The sequence below is a fragment of the Ursus maritimus genome, unplaced genomic scaffold (assembly GCF_017311325.1).
Source record: "Ursus maritimus isolate PB19 unplaced genomic scaffold, ASM1731132v1 scaffold_21, whole genome shotgun sequence".
In the NCBI taxonomy this organism is placed as follows: domain Eukaryota; kingdom Metazoa; phylum Chordata; class Mammalia; order Carnivora; family Ursidae; genus Ursus; species Ursus maritimus.
The window spans coordinates 13,107,416-13,127,389 of NW_024424564.1; the positions used below are offsets into that span (position 1 = coordinate 13,107,416).

Below are 19,974 nucleotides of genomic sequence, written 5' to 3' on the forward strand. Positions count from 1 at the left end.
ACATTAGTGCTATAACAAGTTGCCAAAATTTTAATGGCTTAAAACAAAATACATTTATTATCTTACAGTTCCATGGGTAAGACATATAACACTTGCCTTTTCCAGCTCCCAGGGGTCACCTGCCCACCTTAGTTCATGAGTCCCTTCCTATATCTTTAAAACTGGCAATGCTGGAGCACATCACTCTCACCTTGTTTTTGTTATCACATCTCCTCTCCTCTTCTGGCTCCCACTTTTAAGGATCATTGTGATTACACTGGGCCCACCTGGATAATCCAGCATAATCTCACTGTTTTAAGGTGAGATGATTAGCAACTTCAGTGCCATCTGCAACCTTAGTTCCCCTTTGTCATATAATCTAACACCTTCACAGTTTCCAGTAATGAGAGGCCAGAAGGGGAAGTAGAGGGACATTATCCTGCCTTCCACAATAATTGTTGGGTCAAAGAAGAAGAAGTTTCAAGGGGAAAAAAAAAATCTCTCTCTCTATATATAAATATATATAGAGATAGAGAGATAGATGATAGATAGATCCATATATATAATGAAAATGAAAATATGAGAATGAAATTGAGACCTGAAAAATAATTGAGAAAAATCAACCAAAGCTCATTCTTAGAAAAAATATAAATAAAATTGATAAATAAAAAAATAAAATAATAAAATAATAAAATTGAGACTGACCAAGAGAAAAAGAGAATACATAATAACCAATATCAGGAATAAGAGGAAGATCAGTACAGACCTACACACATTGAAGACTAATAAGGAAATACTATGAACAACTCAAACTAGAAACCAGAAGTAGACTGAGGAAAGTTTGTTAATAGTGATAAAAAGGTATGGAAGGAAGCCGAAGCTAGAAAAGAAAAGGAAATGACAGGTGGTCCTGAGAATGAAGTTGGTGACTACGAATTTGCACAAAATTTAGGTGGCTCAGAGAATTTTTCCAGAACTTTACTTGAAGGTTGGTGTTCTGTGATGATGCTGTGGAAATATAAGGATATAAGACAATAATGGATGCTGGTAAAAGAAGAGTTTAGATGCTCAATATGGAGTCCAAAGCTGGTGATGATGGAAGGTAGGGGTATGAGGGAGCTAGAAACAGGGTGGATGGAGAGACCAAGAGAGGGCTGATAGATGGACTCAAGACGGGGGTGAATTTTCTGCATTCAGCTCCTCTGTAAATGTTCTTTCCTCAGCAGCTGTTCTTTGTCCAGCTTCATGGGAGTTTCACCTTTTACACACAAGATTGAAATTTAGTCTAGATGATTCAAGGGAGGGACACTTATGCAAATGGGGTTGGGGAGTTAGCAGCAGATGGAGGTTCAAAGAATTGGAGGTTTGTACAAAAGAAAAAAAAAAGGTTTATTGAAAATGAAGGCATCAGAGAGCTGGTATTTGGAGGGCTGGTCATTTATTTTATATCTAACACGTTCTAGGCATTATTCTGAACACAGGATATAATGAATGGTAAGCAAGGCAGACAGATCTTTACTATCCTAGGGCTGACAGCTTTAATACTGATAAATATGTAATTGTAATATTTAATGATACATGTAGGAAGTACTTAGAAAGTTGTATAGAGGAATGGTAAGATTTAAAATGACACCTTACCACGCAGGAGTGAGTGGCCAATACGAGAAAACACTCAAGCAAGTGGTACTGAATGCTATAATTCTCAGTATATATGTCCTTACAAACTTCCCATTGGAGCATCCACAGCTGTCGAGAAGCTCATCAAAATCAGAAATCTTATGTCCCATAAGAGTTCTCAACCAAATTATTTCACCAGAACAAAATTTCTCTGTTAAGAGGCCTTTCCATCACTATACTGACTTATTTCTCAAGAAAATGGAAAAGTATAGTCATTCAGGCCTAGTTTAAGTGGACAGGTCTCTAAAATTTCCAGCTCCATATAACTACTGACATCTAGTTTTAAGAAGCAAGCATACTGGCTTGACTCAATGAGACTGCTAACACTCTGAACTGAACCTTTTCGTAATTTAGAAACTGCTGGTACACGATTCTATTGCCAATCATGTCAAACATACACTTCATCTGATACAAATTCATGTTCTGGTTATTTCAAAATACAATTTATAAATGTAAATATAAATACACATCACAAATAAACAAAGTGCCTTCTTGTCCTCACTTTTTAACTGTTGAGATTGTATATTTTTAGTAGAAGTTGGTAAGTTCTGAGAATCTCCAAGTTTGGCTTAAATTCCTTCTTTGACAAAAATGTTAAGTTTCTTGAGACACTATTTTTTGGAGACACTTTTAATTAATATTGTCATCTTAGGGATAAATAGGTTGGAATCTATCCTTCCTCCCTTCCCTTAGACCATATATCTCTCGGAATATTCCTGTTTTCTATAACTCAGAAGAAAATCTTCCAATGGTTTCCTTCTTTTTCATGAGGAGGCACTTAGGAGTTACAGTGTTGAGCGTTTGCGGGCCAACCTCGTAAATTTCAATGAGCTGCTTGTGCCCCTTTGTGGCCGGTGCTTACTATTACAGCTCAGTATTGTTTGCCAGCCGGAAGCATCTGAACTGTTGCTTCAGATGTGTGAATGGTTGCCTCTAAAAGCTGGAAAGAACCACAGAGAAAGAACCAACTAGAAACTAGGGGCACACGGACTGCACAGGAGCAGTGGATACCTGAGCAGGGACCAGATTCTGATAGAAAGCAGAAGGAGGTGTGGATGCCAGATTGGCATCAAACATGGCCACTACACATTATTGTAATTTTTTCTGTGTTGCCTCCCACATTAAAATACAAGCCCCAAGAAGGCAGAGACATCTTGCCTGGCACTCCACAAAGGCTGCTGAATGAGCAAATAAAGGGACAAATGGGTTTAGTGTGTGTGTGTGTGTGTGTGTGTGTGTGTTATTTATTTATTTGTAAGAGCGCAAGGGGGGGAGGGTTAGAGGGAGAGGGAGAGAATCTCAAGCAGACACCCCACTGGGTGTGGAGCCCAATAGGGGGCTTAATCTCACCACCCTTAGATCATAATCTGAACCCAAATCAAGAGTTCCACGCTTAACCGAATGAGCCATCCAGGCACCTACAAATGGGTTTAGTTTATAGCAAGCTCACAGATTATAACTATTTTTTAATTACTCTTATTAGATGCTTAAAATGGAAAATGCTTTGATAATTCTATTTAACAAAGCCCCATATATCCAAGAGCATTTCTCAAACCTCAGTATTTTACAGGCTTAGCTTTATTTGTTTACTTGTGTGATTAATAAGTGTTAGTTAGGCACTACATTCCAAGGTCTAGAGATTTAGAACAATGTGACAGACACAGTTCTAGCCCCCAGAGGACAGCACATCAGATTACGGTGTTATCCTCCTCCAATCCATTTTTCAAATTATAGGCAGAGTAGTTTTCTTTAAAAGTTAAATCTGATTATGTCAGTCTCTTGATTAAAATGCTTCATTTGCTGAAAGGCCGTTTCAGAATGGCTTCCTTGCCAGTCTCATTCAGAGCTCTTTTCCTCTTTGCATTCTTATCACACTTTCAGTTGCTCAACCTTAGATGCTCCTTCCTACATCAAGGCTGTTGGACATACTGTTCTCTCTACTTGCAAAGCTCGCCTCCCTTCTGGCCTAGGTTATTCCTTCCAAAGACAACAATCTCTGGGACAGCTTCTCTGGCGTGCAAAACCAGTTGGGTCCCGATATACCTTTGCAAAATACTCTGAACTGCTTTATCAAGATGAAAGCATTCATTGTGTAATTGACTGTTTCTGTCTTCCCCTGCTAAAATGTAAGCTTTTTTTTTTTATTAAGATTTTATTTTTAAGCAATCTCTACACCCAACATGGGCCCACAACCCCAAGATCAAAGATTTACATCTCTACCAACTGAGCCAGCCAGGTGGCCCTAAAGTGTAAGCTCTTGATGACAGAGACATTGTATGTTGTTAAGCACGGTGCCTGGCAGGTGGTGGGCACTTTCAAATATTTGTTGAATGAATGAATGAACTATCTGGTTTGAAGTGGAAAAGGAGTCTGATGAAAAAGAATATCTTTGCTTGACTGACACCAGATTTCTAGTTGTAAAATTTCAGAAACACCCCTATGGTTTCTTGGAAGAGTGTATTTCATAAAGGAAGGAGAGGCAGGTCAGGAAAGATAAACAATCATCAAACAAGCCAGGTCTCTCAAGGTGGAATCAACAAGGAATGTCAGAAGCTTCATGGAAGACAGAAAAACAGGGGAACCAAGACATAATGGCTTAAGATGTACCGTTCATTCATTCATTTCCAAATATTTATAGAATACCTATTACGTGCTTGGAACTTGGGATTTAGAAATTCAAAGGTGAGCAAGTCTTACACAGTTCTTGTCCTTAAATCTGTAGCGTGCTGAGAGACTGTATTCAGCGTAGTAATTTCCATGAAGTGCTGCTAAGGAAGGTATGTATACCAGTGTCACGAAATACTTAACTTGAGGGATAGGGGGAAAGAGGGAAGGACAAAGAGAAAGAAGATGGATTGGTGGTCAGGCAAGGCTTTCTGGTTTAAGCTGAGACCTGCAAGATGAGGAGGAGATCTGACGGTCTGGGGAACTGAATGAAGTTCAATAGCTATGATTTGGGATCCCACAGAGAATGGCAAGAGACTGAAGGGCACCTTGGCAGATTTGCCTTACAGTGACCCAGGTCATTAGCGTGCTGAACATTCCCTGGGCAAGCGTAACGTTCTGCCCTTCCACATTCCACCAGAACTGGGTTTACCTCAAATTATCCATTCCTTAATCCCGCAGGTTTCCACCAACTGCAGAGCGGCGGTGACCAGCAGACAGCCAGTCTGCCGGAGACTGCGCGGAGGAGCTCCACTCGCAGCCAACTCCACCCTGGGAAGAGGCCCCAGAAGCCCCACCCACGTCCAGGCACGTTCTCCTAGGCCGAGTCCCAGGGGCCGTCCGCGACCGCGGCGGTCACGTGACCCGAAGTGTGACGTAGGAGGAAGGAGACGCCATTAGAGGGAGGCGGAGAGGGAGTGCTCTTCGCCTTTTCTCGGGTGCCTGACGTGGTGGCGGGGTCCTTCATTCTCGGACTTCCCTCTGCCCTTCCAGGCTTCGCCCTGAGGAGGGAGTAGAGACAGCGCCTGGGGTTGGCTGGTCGGTGCGGAGGGGCCTGCGCCGGCCGCGACTCTGAAGGCGCTGCGGCGGCTGTGGGGTGCTCCGCGCAGCTTTAGGGCTCGGGCGGCCGGGAAACGGGATGGCTGCGGCCGGCGGCGGGGCGGCGGCGGGCAGAGCCTACTCATTCAAGGTGGTACTGCTGGGAGAAGGCTGCGTGGGGAAGACGTCGCTGGTGCTGCGCTACTGCGAGAACAAGTTCAACGACAAGCACATCACCACTCTGCAGGTGCGGGCCCCAGGGAGCGGAAGGTGGAGCCTTGGGGCCCCTACCCCTCCGGGGCTGTGAGGACTTTACTACCATGGTTCTCTGGATCTGGGCTCACAAATCTCAGGCCTGTCACCTCTGTCTTCGAATTGCCTTTCTGAATTCGCCCTAGGGGCACGCGGGGTCGGGGCATCCTGTAGACATTTGGACAGGCTTTTGGGAAGGGAGTGGAAGGTCCCTCAAAAGTCCCCCGTGTGGCTGCGCATATCGTGGAGTCCCCCATATCGCTTGGCTAGTTTTCGCCTTTGATTCACTTCCGCTCGGGCCCTAGGTGCCTTCACCCTACAGTTACCGACTGTCAGCCCTTTTTCTTTCTTTCGGAATTAGGAACTTAGCTGCGGATTTGATTTTGCGAACTAGGTGATTTGTAACTTCAGCGCTTACTGATGACTAAGTGTTTACGCAAGTTCCATTTTGTCCTGTCTTCGAGTAACGTGCTGATTGGCAAAACAGTCATTTGTGGAGGGTTTTTGAAATGACCGCTTGCCGGTTATGGGTTATGCAGTTGCATTGCTGCCTGCGTGGGTCTGACTTATGGGGCAGTCATTCTGTGAGGTCGGTCGATCCACATGCACATGGAAACGTCATGTGACTACTAGCCAACAGTTGGTCCCCCAAACTAACAGTTTAGTCGCTGCTGCTGCTACTTATTTTCTTTGCTTGTAGGTTCGGGCCGGCTTTCTTCTGCAGTTATCTTATAGTTAGCTGGAAAAGTGTTAAAGTGTAATCATTGATTGGGGGTGAAGTCAGTCCTTTGAGGGAGATGTAGGCTCCTCCCTCTCCCAAAGAAATTAGTTTGCACGTGTTGGAAGAAAAATTTCGAACTAATCTGACTTGATCAATTTAGTTACAGGTAGTAAAATCGAGTGGACTTTTGAGCCTGATTTTTGAGGTTCATATCCCATCTCCATCTATTTAACTAGCTGTGTGATCTTGGGCAAGTTAATTAACCTGTCTGTGCCTAGGTTTCTTTATGTGCTAAAATGGCCATAATGATAGTATCTATATCTAGCTCATAGGGTTGTCAGGACAAGTATACATAAAATCACTTAGGACCTGGTTTATTGGAAGCTCTCCATCTTTATTAATGGCCCAAATTGCACAATAGATCTTAGTGACTGTGTAGTGGGTAAGAACATTGACACTATTTAATAGAATGCATAATCTCCTCTAATTGTTGTGACATTTGATATTTGATGCTATTATTAAACTACTGAGTCTAGAATTCACAAAGATGCTCTGATTCCATGTTCTATTTTTATTCCTGTTTTTACTTCTCTTAAGTAAAGCATAATATCTGAAAAAATGAATGTGAGGAAACTTCTTTTTTTCTTACATCCTTGAACAAGAGCACTTACACAATTTTAATAGTTGTTATTGTTGAGTGTTGCTAGTGAAATCAAGGAAGTTTGTAGCATAAATACCTATGATTATTTGGAATTTAGAACTTCATTTAGGTAAAGTAATAATAGCTAACATTTAGTGAGTTCTTACTGTGCTGAATACTTTATTTTTCTTCTGTCATTTAATTCTTATAACAGCCTATGAAGTAGTTTTATTGGTCCCATTTTGCAAGCAAGGAAACAGGCTTGGTTAAGTTGAGTAATTTACTGGCAGTCATATTTCCACAAGTCATGCATGATGCCCAAGCTGATATTTGAGCACAGATCTTACTTAAGTTTTTGAGCAAGTAAATCCCACTGCCTCTGGATATTGGTAAACCACCCCTTTAGTTGTTACCTTTGTGCTACAGATCTAAGATAAAAGAGAAGATCATTGTAATGGAGCCTTCCCCCCTTTTAAGATAATTTAGTCCTTTAACCTAAAAATTACACTTTCATTGTACATTTCAAAGACATCCTTGAAGCTAAAAGCAGGCTAAAGATTTTTAAATATTAGAGAGAAACTACTGCACCCTTCGCTGGAAAGGATGAAGTTATGGTAGATTTTCAGTATCAAAAACATAGCAGTCCTGATATTAATATTTACGTGACTGTCATCACAAACAGTGTCTGGATTATATTACAGAATTGAGGATTTTGTTGCATACCAATGTATGGAAGCAGCATTGTGTCTACTCTCTCTTATATATGTTTATCTCGTTTTAATTTTTTTAGAGAATTGTGACCCATAAAACATAACCGGGTATGCTTTTAATTTCCAAGTGGAGAGGAGATCATGGATCAGAAGATCAGAAGACGTGAAGAGTCCCTCTTTTTTGTCAACAAAACTACCTATAACCTATCTTTGTAACATACTTTGTGTTGTGCAAAGTACACTCTCTTGCAATCTTATTTCAAAGAGTTATAAGACCGAGAGGAACCTGAAGTATTTTATCGTTCACTGTTTCAGTCTTTTGTGTAATATTTCAGTCAAGTGATTGTCCACTTTTGTCTTATCTCCTCTTAGAGGTAGATGAACTGGTATAGAAAGTGGAAAACTCACAGTGTCCTGAGATGGCCCACTTCATTTTGCTCAGTTTTAGTTTCCAGTAAGTTTTTCTGTATATAAAGCCAAAATCTGTTTCTTTGTAGTTTCCAGTTCCAGTTCTGTCCTCTGAATCTTGGTCACACAGGACATCCCTTCTGATAGTTGAAGATAGCTATCACACCCCTTGGTCTGTCTATTGGGTAAACAGCTCTGGTTCCTCTAAAGGAATCTCCAATGACATCATTCTAAGTCATTTCATTATTTTGACATCTTTTCTAGACACTTGTTATTTAATCATTGTCTTCTTTCCTTAAAATGTGATTCTTTGAGCTATAGAAATGATTCCAAGTGTGGTTTGAGCTGAGCAAAGCACAGGGTATCACCTTCCCTATTGAGAATCCTTTTCCAACACTGAAATAGAAAAGATTCTATGAGCTTGTGGACAGCTGTTACATTGATTAGTATTGAGCTTGCTGTCTTAGTCTTGCTTCCAAAAAAGGACATTACATCCTTCCGATTCTTTTTCCTTTAATTTTATAGTTAAGTTTTTTGTCCCTAGAATATTTGACCCATTAAAATTGGCGTTGATAGATTTACTCCAGTGGTTAAAGCCTGTTGATGTCCTTTTAAGTTTGATTTTATAATTCAAGAAACATGACCTGTGGGTCAGGCACTTGTTTGGGTTCTGGGCATGCAAAGAAGAACGTATGTTCCTTACTGTCCAGATTAACAACTCATTTTAACTTAGTCACCTGAAAATTTGCTAAGAATGTCTTCATTGTTCTCCTGAGGCATTAATAAAGACTGAAAAAGGGAGACAGAGGGCCAAGTACAAAGCTCTGCAGCAGGTCTCATTATTGTCCAGTGATGCATGACCCAAGGTGTATTTTTCTTTAGATGTGTAGAATTTTAGGGTGGGGCTTTTTCAGACTATGCATGGGCCATAGTCTGTCTTCTTGAGTGAGAAACAATGGAGTGTTGTACATATTAATGATAATGAAAACAGAAAACAGTTTAAGATTGATTGCTATGGGCTACTAACTAGTGAACACAGAGCCTTTAATGAAAATGGTTATTCCAGCATTATAAATCTAGCTTTTTTGCCTTAGCTACATCAGTCTTGCCCACAGGGGATATCATGAGATGCTTTGTCAAATGCTTGCAAAGACAAGATACACTGTGTTTTTGCATTAGGAGGCCATATGATGTGGTAAAAAGAGACAGGACTTTGATAGACTTGGTTTTGCATGTTGGCTCCTGCTTCATAGCCATCATGATCTTGGCAGGTTATTCTAATGTTTGTAAGCCGACTCTTTTTTTTTTTTTTTAAGATTTTATTTATTTATTTGACAGAGATAGAGACAGCCAGCGAGAGAGGGAACACAAGCAGGGGGAGTGGGAGAGGAAGAAGCAGGCTCATAGCGGAGGAGCCTGATGTGGGGCTCGATCCCATAACGCCAGGATCACGCCCTGAGCAGAAGGCAGACGCTTAACCGCTGTGCCACCCAGGCGCCCCTGTAAGCTGACTCTTGATCTATAAAATGAGAGGACCTTACTTATAGGATTTTTTTGTTTAAGATTTTATTTTTAAGTAATCTCTACACCCAACATGTGGCTCAAACTTAGAACCCCCTGGGATCAAGAATTGCATGCTTATTGAATGAACCAGTGAGGTACCCCTTCACTTACTGGATTTTTATGTTGGTTAAATAGAGAGCCATCATAGGTAAACTTCCTATCACAGTGCCTGGCACATATTTGTTTAAGAAATGTTTACTTCGTCTGCATTGGTTTCCTTCATGGTAATTCAGTCAAAAGGGTAATGGGATTAATTTCACATGAATAATTATTAATATTATTATTTTGAGAATCCATGCTGTCTCTGAAGGATCACTGCCTTTTAGTACTGCTCCTTTTACGCAGACCTTCTCCTAGGTTACTAATAATTATGAAGGAATCTTGTAGGTGAGCTCTCTAACTCAAGATCCTTTACCTAGCCCAGGAAACTTGATCTAAGTTCCCACAGTCTCTTATGTGGTTACCTAAGCAATTAAATTCAATGATTGTATATTTCATAACTGTTGAATATCAAACATTATGGTAGTTGGGGAATATAAAAATGATTAAGGTACTTTAACCATCAATTAGCTTTCTTGATTTTATTCCGAAATGTTTGTGCCATTTTGATTGTAACCATCTTTTATCTATGGTATGTCTCTTTATGTCTGTGCTCTTGGGTGATCATTTCATTTTCTTTAGTTGTATGCCATTTTTCCCCCTTATATGAAGGTGTTCTAAGATCATGCACTCTAATTTAAGTGCTTTCTATCACTTTCCACTAGTCTCTATATAAAAGTAACATTGTTTATAATCAGAACCATCAGTCATTTTCCCTTTTAGGACTCTTAACTGGAATTCCACCTATCTGCCTTCTGTAGTCTGGGGTAGGTGGCTGTCATTTGATGAGCAAAGCAGTCCTCTAAGATTGGCTGCACAGATAGTATCCTGATAGTTTGGCAAATGAGGAAACCAAGATTTGTTTTAAATTTTAGGGTCCCACAAGTAGTAATGGTGTACCATTTTTTCTTATGCTAAGTCTACTACTTTTTCCCCGCATGCACCTTAACCTTCTGAGCAACATTTGGCATTCAGGTTCTAGCAGTCACTTTTATGCTTGGCATCATAATCTCTGGTCTAGGAATCTTGGTTTCCTTATTGGTAAGATTAGTGTTTTGAATGTCTGAAATATCTTCCAAGTATTTCTGGAAGTCCCATCAGTTTTGAACAGTCAATTCATTCACATCATCTTTATAAAATATAATAGTTGAAATTTCCACACCCCCCTCCTTGGTATTTTACTAGATACATATGTGCTATGGAAGAATGGGTGATTTTTTTTTTTTTTTTTTTAGAGAAAAGAGTTTTTCTGAATTGTTTTAAATTCCTAGTATATAATTATTCCATGTCTGATTGCCATTTTCTGCTTTGGGTTTTGAGCTACTCCTCAGAAGTAACTTTTTGACTCTTACTTTCAAAGTATTTGTTTGAACTCTAAACTGATTATAATCCTTGTACTTTATGGAAACTAAGGACAAGAAATGTTGAAGTATTCAAGCACTCAGTTTTCTTTTTTTTTAATTGAAATATATTTGACACACAACAATGTGTAAATTTAAGGTTTATAATATGTAAATTTGTTACATTTGTATATTGTGATAAGATTGCCATTGTAGCAATCCAGTTTAGTTCTCCAATAGCTAATTTTTATTGCCTTGCTAGAGAGGACTAATTTATAAATTACCTAACTCCTTTCATGTCTTAATGAAGTAGTAATAGATACTTTAAATACTTAAGTCTGGAACAGTGTTAGTGATTATAGCAAAAATAATGTCAGTGTTTAGTTTTTATGTATACACCCAGACACACACAATAATGAAAGTCTGTTGGACTTAAAAGATATTAGATAAAAACAGAAAAGTCTTTATCTATAATTCATTTACTTTGCTGCTTTAGGTATATTGCTTTGCCCGGGGGTTGCAAGCACAGCAAGTGGATCTGGCTAATAACAACAACAAATACAAAAAAAAAAAATTGATTAAACAAGTTAAGAAAAGACTTTCATTTGGCAGATGTATTTTTTCTTATTATTTCCTATAATTCTTTTTTTTAATAGAGGTTTTTAAAAAGTATTCACTATGCTTTTGGATACGATGTTGGGTAAATAAGCATCACATGCAAATGACAGATGTTGGCCTCAGCTAATGTGATTATTGATTTGTTAATACCCCTAAAGTTTGGAAGATGAAGTCATTGGAATTATAAGTAGTGGTGCTGTAACTCAGGGTTCAGAGGAATAAGGTGGGAGATCTACCATTGTTTTGATCTTCATTACTTTGTGCCTACCCTGAGAATGTATTTTTGGGAGTTGAGTTTGTATCCAGGAACACTTAGCATTCATGTGGAGGAGTGCCAGGTTAAGAATGTGTTCTAGAATAAACAGCTTTGTGCAATGGAAAAAGCACTGTGGAGTCAAACAGTCTTCTACCAACTGCAGCACCCAACTGACTTGTCTGGCCTTGAGTGAGTCACTGTATTTCTTTAAATCTCAGGTTCACAACTGTAAAACTGAGCTAATTAGCTACTTCTCAGCTTTGTTACAAAGATTAAATGAGAAAGTCCAGCACAGTGTTTGGCCCACAGGATGTACTATTTTTTTTCTTCCTATATTTCTAGAACCTTTTAAATTGATACTGTAATGCCACTTTCCCTCCCCTTTCTAGACTGGGAATTCTTCACTGGGTAAGTGTGTGAAATTGTTTTTGGTATGTGCATATGAGTAGTGTTCTTGGGAGTAAATCCGTTCATGGCTCTCATCAGATTCTCAAAGAAGTCAATGATCACTCCTCCTTCTCACTGTCACTCCCATGTAACAAGAGCCGGTGCCCCAGATTAAGTATAACTACAAGTGGTATCTCAGTAGTCTATCCAAATTAAGTATGCCTCATAGAGGTGGTTAAAAAAGATGAGACAAATGCCAGCCTTTTGATTGATTACTACTATCTTGATCTTACATAAAATCTTTCAGCTTTAGTCTCACATATAATTGTATTTGTTTTTTAAACATGATATTTGTTCTTTAAGAAAGTATCTGTAACATATTAAAGACTAAGAATATATATAAAATGGGACAATTTATATTATACTAGGAATCTTTCCATATAGTGCTTCTTAAGTATTTCATTATGAAGGAGAAAAAAAAAGATGTAGTGGGGATCCTTGCATAATATATCAGATATTTGAGTTAAAATAATTTGGTTTATAAGGAGACTTTTAGGAGCACATCTCTTACATATATTGAGTTTTACCTGCACCGATTTACCTAGGCACATTGTAGATATGTTCATCTACAATAACAATATTTGTGTGTCAACACTGGTTCTTCCTGCTTTCTCCACAAGAGAAGTATTATTTCAGATCTCAGTGTGGGAGATACCGTAGCATAGTGGTTATGAGTCGTGTCTGGAGCCAGACTGCTTGGATTTCAAATCCCACTATGTCACTTACTGTGTGACCCTGGGCAGGATACCTTTCCAGTGTCTAAGTTTCCACATCTGTAATATTTAGATAATTATATCTTACTCAGGGTACTATGACAATCAAATGAGTTAGTACTGAAAAGCTTTTAGGATACTGCCCATTTCATTGTAAGCATCATGAACATGTTAAATAAAAATATGTAATCTAGTTGACAGAAGACTTATACTCACAAAAAGATAACTTAGGATATAAGCAAGGCAGTATATGCTGTATATTAAAGGTTAGGTTCCCTGTAATTCTTCAGGTTAGAGAAAGTCAGTGTGGGTTGTATGGGTGGTATGAGAAAGCTTAAAAATTCAAGAAAGAAGAGTATGGGTCATGAACTGAACTTGGATACATGAGATTCAAATAGAGAAAAGAGAATACATCAGATTAGGAATTTTATGAATAAGCAGAATTGGAGGTATGTATGTAAACCATGTAAGTTGGAGAGTAAGTGGAGAAATACTGGAAGCTATCTTAGGAAGATAGATGTGGACAATTGTTTAGGTCCTTGAATACAAAGATAACAGATTTTTGCTTGTGGATTAGGGCTCCCTAACTTTTATAAAGGAGAAGCTTGTGAATGATACTATAAAAAGTGCTCAGCACGGTACTTGGTGGAAGGTAAGCCTTCAGGTAACTGTTAGCTAGCATAACAATAGTAGTAGAAATGAAAGTATAGAGTTTCACTCTATGGATGTGATTTCACTGTATGGATGGGCTATCTGTGTATGTTTTAAAAATTGCCTATTGAGGGACACTTAGGTTATTTCTTTTTTCTTTTATAATTGACACTGATGAGCATCTTTCCATAAAACTGTATATCCATTGTTCCGTTGGAGAGACTTAACACTGTCCCTTAAACTCATCATGGGAAGGTGGTATTAAGTTTCCAAGGAGATGATGGAGGAAAAGGAAATGATGAAGCTTTATCAGCTCTAATTCATTCCTCTCTACTGAGAAGTCCCCACAAATCTCATGACAAAAAGGTTATTTAGATATTAGCTACCAGCAGGGATGTAGTTCAAGTAAACTTTCTAGAAATGGTATCTTACTAGAATCCTTCAGTGAGTTATGGTAAGATTTTTTTTTTTTTAATCATGGAGGCTTTAGGAAGATAATTTGGCATGTCAACTAGAGTGTGAGGTGAGACCAAAGATATTATAATAATATGAGATTGGTCATCCGAGAAATCCAGAGTAAATATGAAGCCAAGTCTTCGTAGGATTTTTTTGGAATATAGAATGTCACGGGAGGAAGAATGTTCAATGATGATATTTCTAAGATTCTAAACTTCAGTGACTTGGGGAATGTAATCAAAATACTAATGTTGGAATGGAAGGCCAATTTCGGAAGGAAGATCAGTTTAATTTTAAAGGTATTTGAGAGAAGAGAGGCATTTAAGTTGACCTACCTATTAAATATTTGGATAGGATTCAGATTTTGAGTTTCTTTATATAGCATTGATATTGAAACCATGAAAATGGTTGAGTTCAAGTAAATTATACAACTAATAAGGGGCAAAGCTGAGATTCAATTCCAAAGTTCTGATTCACATTTTTTTTTTTTTTTTGAGAGAGAGAGTGTGTGCAAGAGCAGGGTGGAGGGTGGGGAGGGGGAAAGGGGAGAGAGAGAATCTTAAGCAGGCTCCACGCTAGGCGCCAAAGCCGCCTCACAACCCTGAGATCATGACCTGAGCTGAAATCAAGAGTCAGACACCCAACAGACTGAGCCACTAGGCGCCCCTCGAAGTTCATATTCTTAGCTCTTGTGGTATAATGAGTGGGAGAAGTCCTTTGGTCACATTTATTGTCAAGACATGTATTTGGTCTTCTCATTTTCCAAGTTTTCTTTTGTTATTTTGCTATTTATTTTATACCCTTTTCTATGTAATCTTTGTTTCATTTGATAAACGATCTTTAGTGTAGTTTGAGTTTTAAAGGAAGACATTCCTGGATTTGATCTCAGCTCTGCCATTTGTATCGATCTGTGGATTCCTTAGTTAATTACTAAATTCATTGGCTTTTTCTTAATTCTAAAATTCTTTGGCGTGCATACAGCAGAAAGTCCTTCCTGAAATCTGGGCTCCTTCTCCTTCAGTAATAATTCACCATCCTGGCCTTTTATCTGTTTTACCTTACTTCTCTGTACTTTCTTTTCTGTAGGTACACCTAACTGTGACTGTCTCTGCATAGCTTTGGACTTGGCTCTCTATTCCTTTTTTTAATACATACTTTTTAATTATTTATATATTTTTTATTATTTATATTTTTAAAATATGTCAGCTGACTCTGGATTCTGATTATATTTCCTCTTCAATTACTGTGGATTCTCTTTTTTCTATCTTTGTGGGCTTGGTTCAAGCCCTTTTTGTTTTTCTCTCCAACTTTGTAATAGCCTTCTGTCTCCAGGTCTAGTCCTGTCCTTTCCAGTCTAACCTCCCTTCCTATCCCAGAGTCATTCTCTTAAAATATAGATCTTATACCTCCCCACTGCTTTAAAATCCTTCAGTGATTCTCCATCATCAACAGTATTATTCTTCTTAACACTTACTCCTTAAGATGAATTAGGCATTTCTCTAAAAAAAAAAAAGAGGTCAAATGAGTTTGGGAAATGGTCGTATAGATGCAGTTAGCTTTTCTTTTGGCCAAGTCTTAGTGTGCTAATGTGTATTATGAGTGTTCAAAGGGAATACAGAGCAATATGCTGTGCTTCCCTAATACATCTGACTGTAGTATACATTTATACATTTTTTTAAAAATACATGTGTCTTGAAACAGGTTTTATTAAGACCCACAAAGTAGAGTCCATACATCTAGACATTGATGTCTATCTTTGCCTATCTTTCTGGTCTCATCTCTGGCACTGACCATACTAACTTGTTGGAGTTCTCCATGGGGAGGGAGTTATGTGTTTCAGCTTCAGTGGCTTCACCCATATGTTGGAAAAGCCCCTATTACTCCTAAATGGGGGAGATCATCACCTTCTCTTCTGAAGCCGGCTTTAACTCATCCAAGGAGGCTTTACACTTCATTTCTCAGCACTCTCTTTAGAGTCTACTTGGCAAGACCCTCCCATTTTAACAGTTGTCACATGATATTGTACTGTTCTTTACATGTTCATTTCTGCTGTAGACTATAAACTCCTTGAAGGCTAGAACCATTTCCTTTCATTTCTGTAACATTAGTACCTGGGATAATTATTAGATATAAATAAATAATTTAAAGTATAAAATAATTGCAGGAATATTTCAAATTATATTGGTATTCATACAGTTAAGTAAACTACCAGTAAATATATATCTTTTATCTCATTTAGAAATCTCTTAGCTCTTTCTATAATGAGTCAGTAGGGTGACATCAAATTAAATGCTCTAAGAAAAATTTTTATGGGGAAAATCTAAGAAAATACTTAATTATCAGTTTTTCATTCTTTTTTTTAGATCTTTTTATTTGTTTTTATTTTAAGTAGTCTCCATGCCCAACATGGAGCTCAAACTCGTGGCCCTGAGATCAAAAGTCACATGCTCTACCAACTGAGCCAGCCAGGAGCCATGTTTTTCTTTCTGTTTTTCATAATTTCATAAAGCAAAATACCACTTTTTTAGATTACAATATAAATAATGTTCTGTCTTCAGTGAAAATAATGTTTGGTAATTAATAAGAACTCAGTGATTACTTTTTCTCCCAGATAACTTGAGTTTCACATTGAGATTATTTTTCCATCTATAGTTCTTGGGATAAGAAACATTACTTTATATGAAATACTGTTTAACGTATATCTCTTTTCTTAGGCATCATTCTTAACGAAGAAGTTAAATATTGGTGGGAAAAGAGTAAACCTAGCTATATGGGTAAGTTAACCTTTTCAATTGAGTGAATGGAGGCTTCTGCTATTCTTTGTACTCTAATTAATTGGCTCAAGGAATAGGAATTTGAATAATTGGCTCAAGGAATAGGAATTTGAATTTCTGGATTTTTTTTTTAAGTTAAGTTTAGTCAAAGTTGTTTTTTAATAAACATTTTTTCTAACATCAGGCTAAGAATTACACAGTTGTATACATGAATATTGCTTATCATAACATTTGAGCTGGGGGAAGGGTAAACTCAGAGGGATCCCATGTCAGAATAAGAACAGGGTGGGTGGACAGCCTGTCTGGCCTTTTTCCCCTCTGTGTTTCTATGTTCCCACTTTCCAAAGCAGTGGCTAGTAGAGAATAGGGCAAGGGTAATGCATCAGAATACCTTTTGGCCAGTAGTCCTGGTGCATGCTTTCTTTCCTTGTCTTCTCCCTCTGTGGGGAACCTAAATTTAGGGCAAGGCCTATTCCTGGCTTATAATGCATCTTGGGCATTCTTAACTCTTTTTTTAGTGGGGGTGGGAAATTTGCTGAGGAGTAAGAGGGTTGGGAGGGGAGAAGTAACTTTCATATAACGGTAAAACATTAAATATTGTTTGTAATGTCTAAAAATTTTTTGTAACCTGTTTTTTTTCTCTTAACAGTGTTTTGAGGTTATCTGTAACTTCATGTCCCCCAATTAATCCAAAGTTTACTGTAGTTGCAATAGCAGATGTAATTTTTTTCTTCTGATCTAATAAGTGTTTGTTGCTTTATTTAGGATACAGCAGGTCAAGAGAGATTCCACGCTTTGGGTCCAATTTACTACAGAGATTCAAATGGAGCTATTTTAGTTTATGATATAACAGATGAAGATTCCTTTCAGAAGGTATTCTATTTACTTATGGGTAGATGACTTAAATAGAATAACAACACTAATTTTTCAAGTATCCATTCGCATGCCTTTGTTTACTAATGTAATTAGTCTTGGTTTTAAAAGTAAAATAAACTTGTATATAAATGGTTACTGCTCATATTTGTTAATGCAATATTTAATTCATGGTTACATTTTGAATAACAGTTATTAATAAGTTTATTACATAGCTAATTTGAAATAAAACTTTATAAAAATCAAGGAGCTTTTTTTCTCCCTATTAAAAAAATATCACATGTATTTCTTGATTCCGTATACACTAGGCATGTGAATACTTGGTATGGCTGCATGGGCTCCCTAGTTGTAAAGAGGAAAAAGAAGAACTAAATCAATTTTAAGCCCTTTCTTCTCACTAAATGTCCTGGAGGATATAGTATAAATTTTAAACGACAGTCTAGTTAGTATTTATTTTAAACCTTCTTCATTATTTTTCACCCCTTTTTTTAAAATTTTTTTTAAGATTTTATTTATTAGCATGAGCAGGGGGAGGGGCAGAGGAAGAAGCCGACTTGCTGCTGAGCATGGAGCCTGAAATGGGGCTCCATCCCGGGACCCTGAGATTATGACCTGAGCTGAAGGCAGACCCTTAACAGCCATCCAGGCACCTTTCACCCCTCTTTTAAACATACACCACAAATGTAGAGCTTTTAAAGTTGTTTGGAACCAAAAATAAGTTATCATTAAACTTACCTGTGAATTCTCGTCACAGTCAGGATGGTGATTAATTACTTATTTCACCCTTCCTCTGAAAGCCCCTCTTGGAATAAATTTGTCAAGGGTATGTAACTAAAAGGGGTAATTTCCACAGCAGAAAGTGTGCTCGCCTTGAGTTACAGGCTTGTTCCTGTTGAAATTGCTTGCCTTTTTAGTTTCAGTTTTAGGTGGGGTTTTTTTTTTTCCATTTATTTTTCAGTGTTTAACTGATGAAGCAACTGTGCAAGTTAGTCCTTGGATTATTACATGTGGAAAAATTTAGTCCAAGGAGTAGAAAAAGGGAATGATAAAGTAACTTGCAGGTTTAATGATAGTTGAAAAATTTATTTGGGAACTGCTGTTTGTTGTCCATTCCTGCCTTTTGACATAAATGGAAATGGTTTGAGTGTTTTATTGATTAAGAGAAGGTTGAGTCTTTTAGGTTGAAAAGTGACCATTTATCTCTTGCTGTATAACAAAACCCCCAAAATTTGGTGGCTTAAAACAATGTTGTATTGTTTCTCATGATTTTGTGGGTTGACTGGGCAGGTTATGTGGTGTTATAAGAGTCACTCAAACAGCTGCACTGAACTTTGAGTTTGGTGGGGCCAGGACCATCTAGGAAGGTTTGTTCTCCTCCTTATGGTCTCTCACTCCATCTGGTGTGTCATCCTCTGGTGCTGTCTCCGCATGCTCCCTCATTATTCCATATTCTGGCCTAAACTGTTTACATGACAACTGGATCCCAAGAGTAGCTGCCAGGCCTTCTTAAAGCTTAAGTCTGGAGCTGGCATAGCATTACTTCTGCCACATTCTCTTGGTCAAAGCAAGTTAGAAGGCTAGCCCAACTTCAAAGGGAAGGGAAATAGATTCTACCTCTTTTTTTTTTTTTAAGGTTTTAATTATTTGAGAGAGAGCGAGATAGAGAGAGAGAGAGTACACAAGCAGGGGAAGAGGGAGAGGCAGGCTCCCTGCCCAGACTCTACTTCTTGATGAGAGGATTAGTAAAAAAATTTGTAGCCATCTCTTAACTCACCACAGAATGTATGGGGGTGATGAGTAGGATGCCTGCAGAAGGGTATCTAATTTGCAGATGAATAACACATTTTTTTAAAAAAGTTGGTTAGATTTAGTAGGTTATGATACTATGTATATAGGGAGTAGAGTAATTTGTAATTGGATTCTGGCATGTTTCCTTTGAAATGATGAGGATGTACATTTTATACCAAATTGTCTCATTTTTCTTATGTGACATCAACTAGGGATGGAAGTTTAGTGCTTCTCTAAAAACTTTCTACATACATGTGAATGAAACAAAAAGATGGGGCTGTACTGAGAAAACTATGGTTCAGTGCTCTAAGATAAGGTGGTGATATTGATTACCTTTCCTTTTATAAAGGTTTGGGGTTTATTAAAGACAGTTCCTCTGCATTCTTGTAGAAAACAGGAATGTGGAACTGTTACATTTGTACCGTAGGACCAGATGTACAGTAAATGCTTACTTACCACGTATTTAATGTAAGTTTTGTAGTTTAAAGATGTGCGTGCATTTTTTTGAAGAAGATATAAGTTCTGT

At 38.0% G+C, this 19,974-nt stretch overlaps 1 protein-coding gene across 1 annotated transcript in view; it reads left to right on the plus strand.

The window, feature by feature from the left end:
- Window positions 1-5,006: 5,006 nt before the first annotated feature.
- RAB21 (RAB21, member RAS oncogene family) overlaps window positions 5,007-19,974 on the plus strand; it is a 38,371-nt gene continuing 23,403 nt past the window's right edge. Inside the window, exons 1-3 of the mRNA XM_008684390.2 lie at window positions 5,007-5,386; window positions 16,728-16,787; window positions 17,553-17,660. Coding sequence (XP_008682612.2) covers window positions 5,240-5,386; window positions 16,728-16,787; window positions 17,553-17,660 — 315 coding nt within the window. The 5' untranslated portion in view covers window positions 5,007-5,239. The remainder of the gene's footprint in view (window positions 5,387-16,727; window positions 16,788-17,552; window positions 17,661-19,974) is intronic.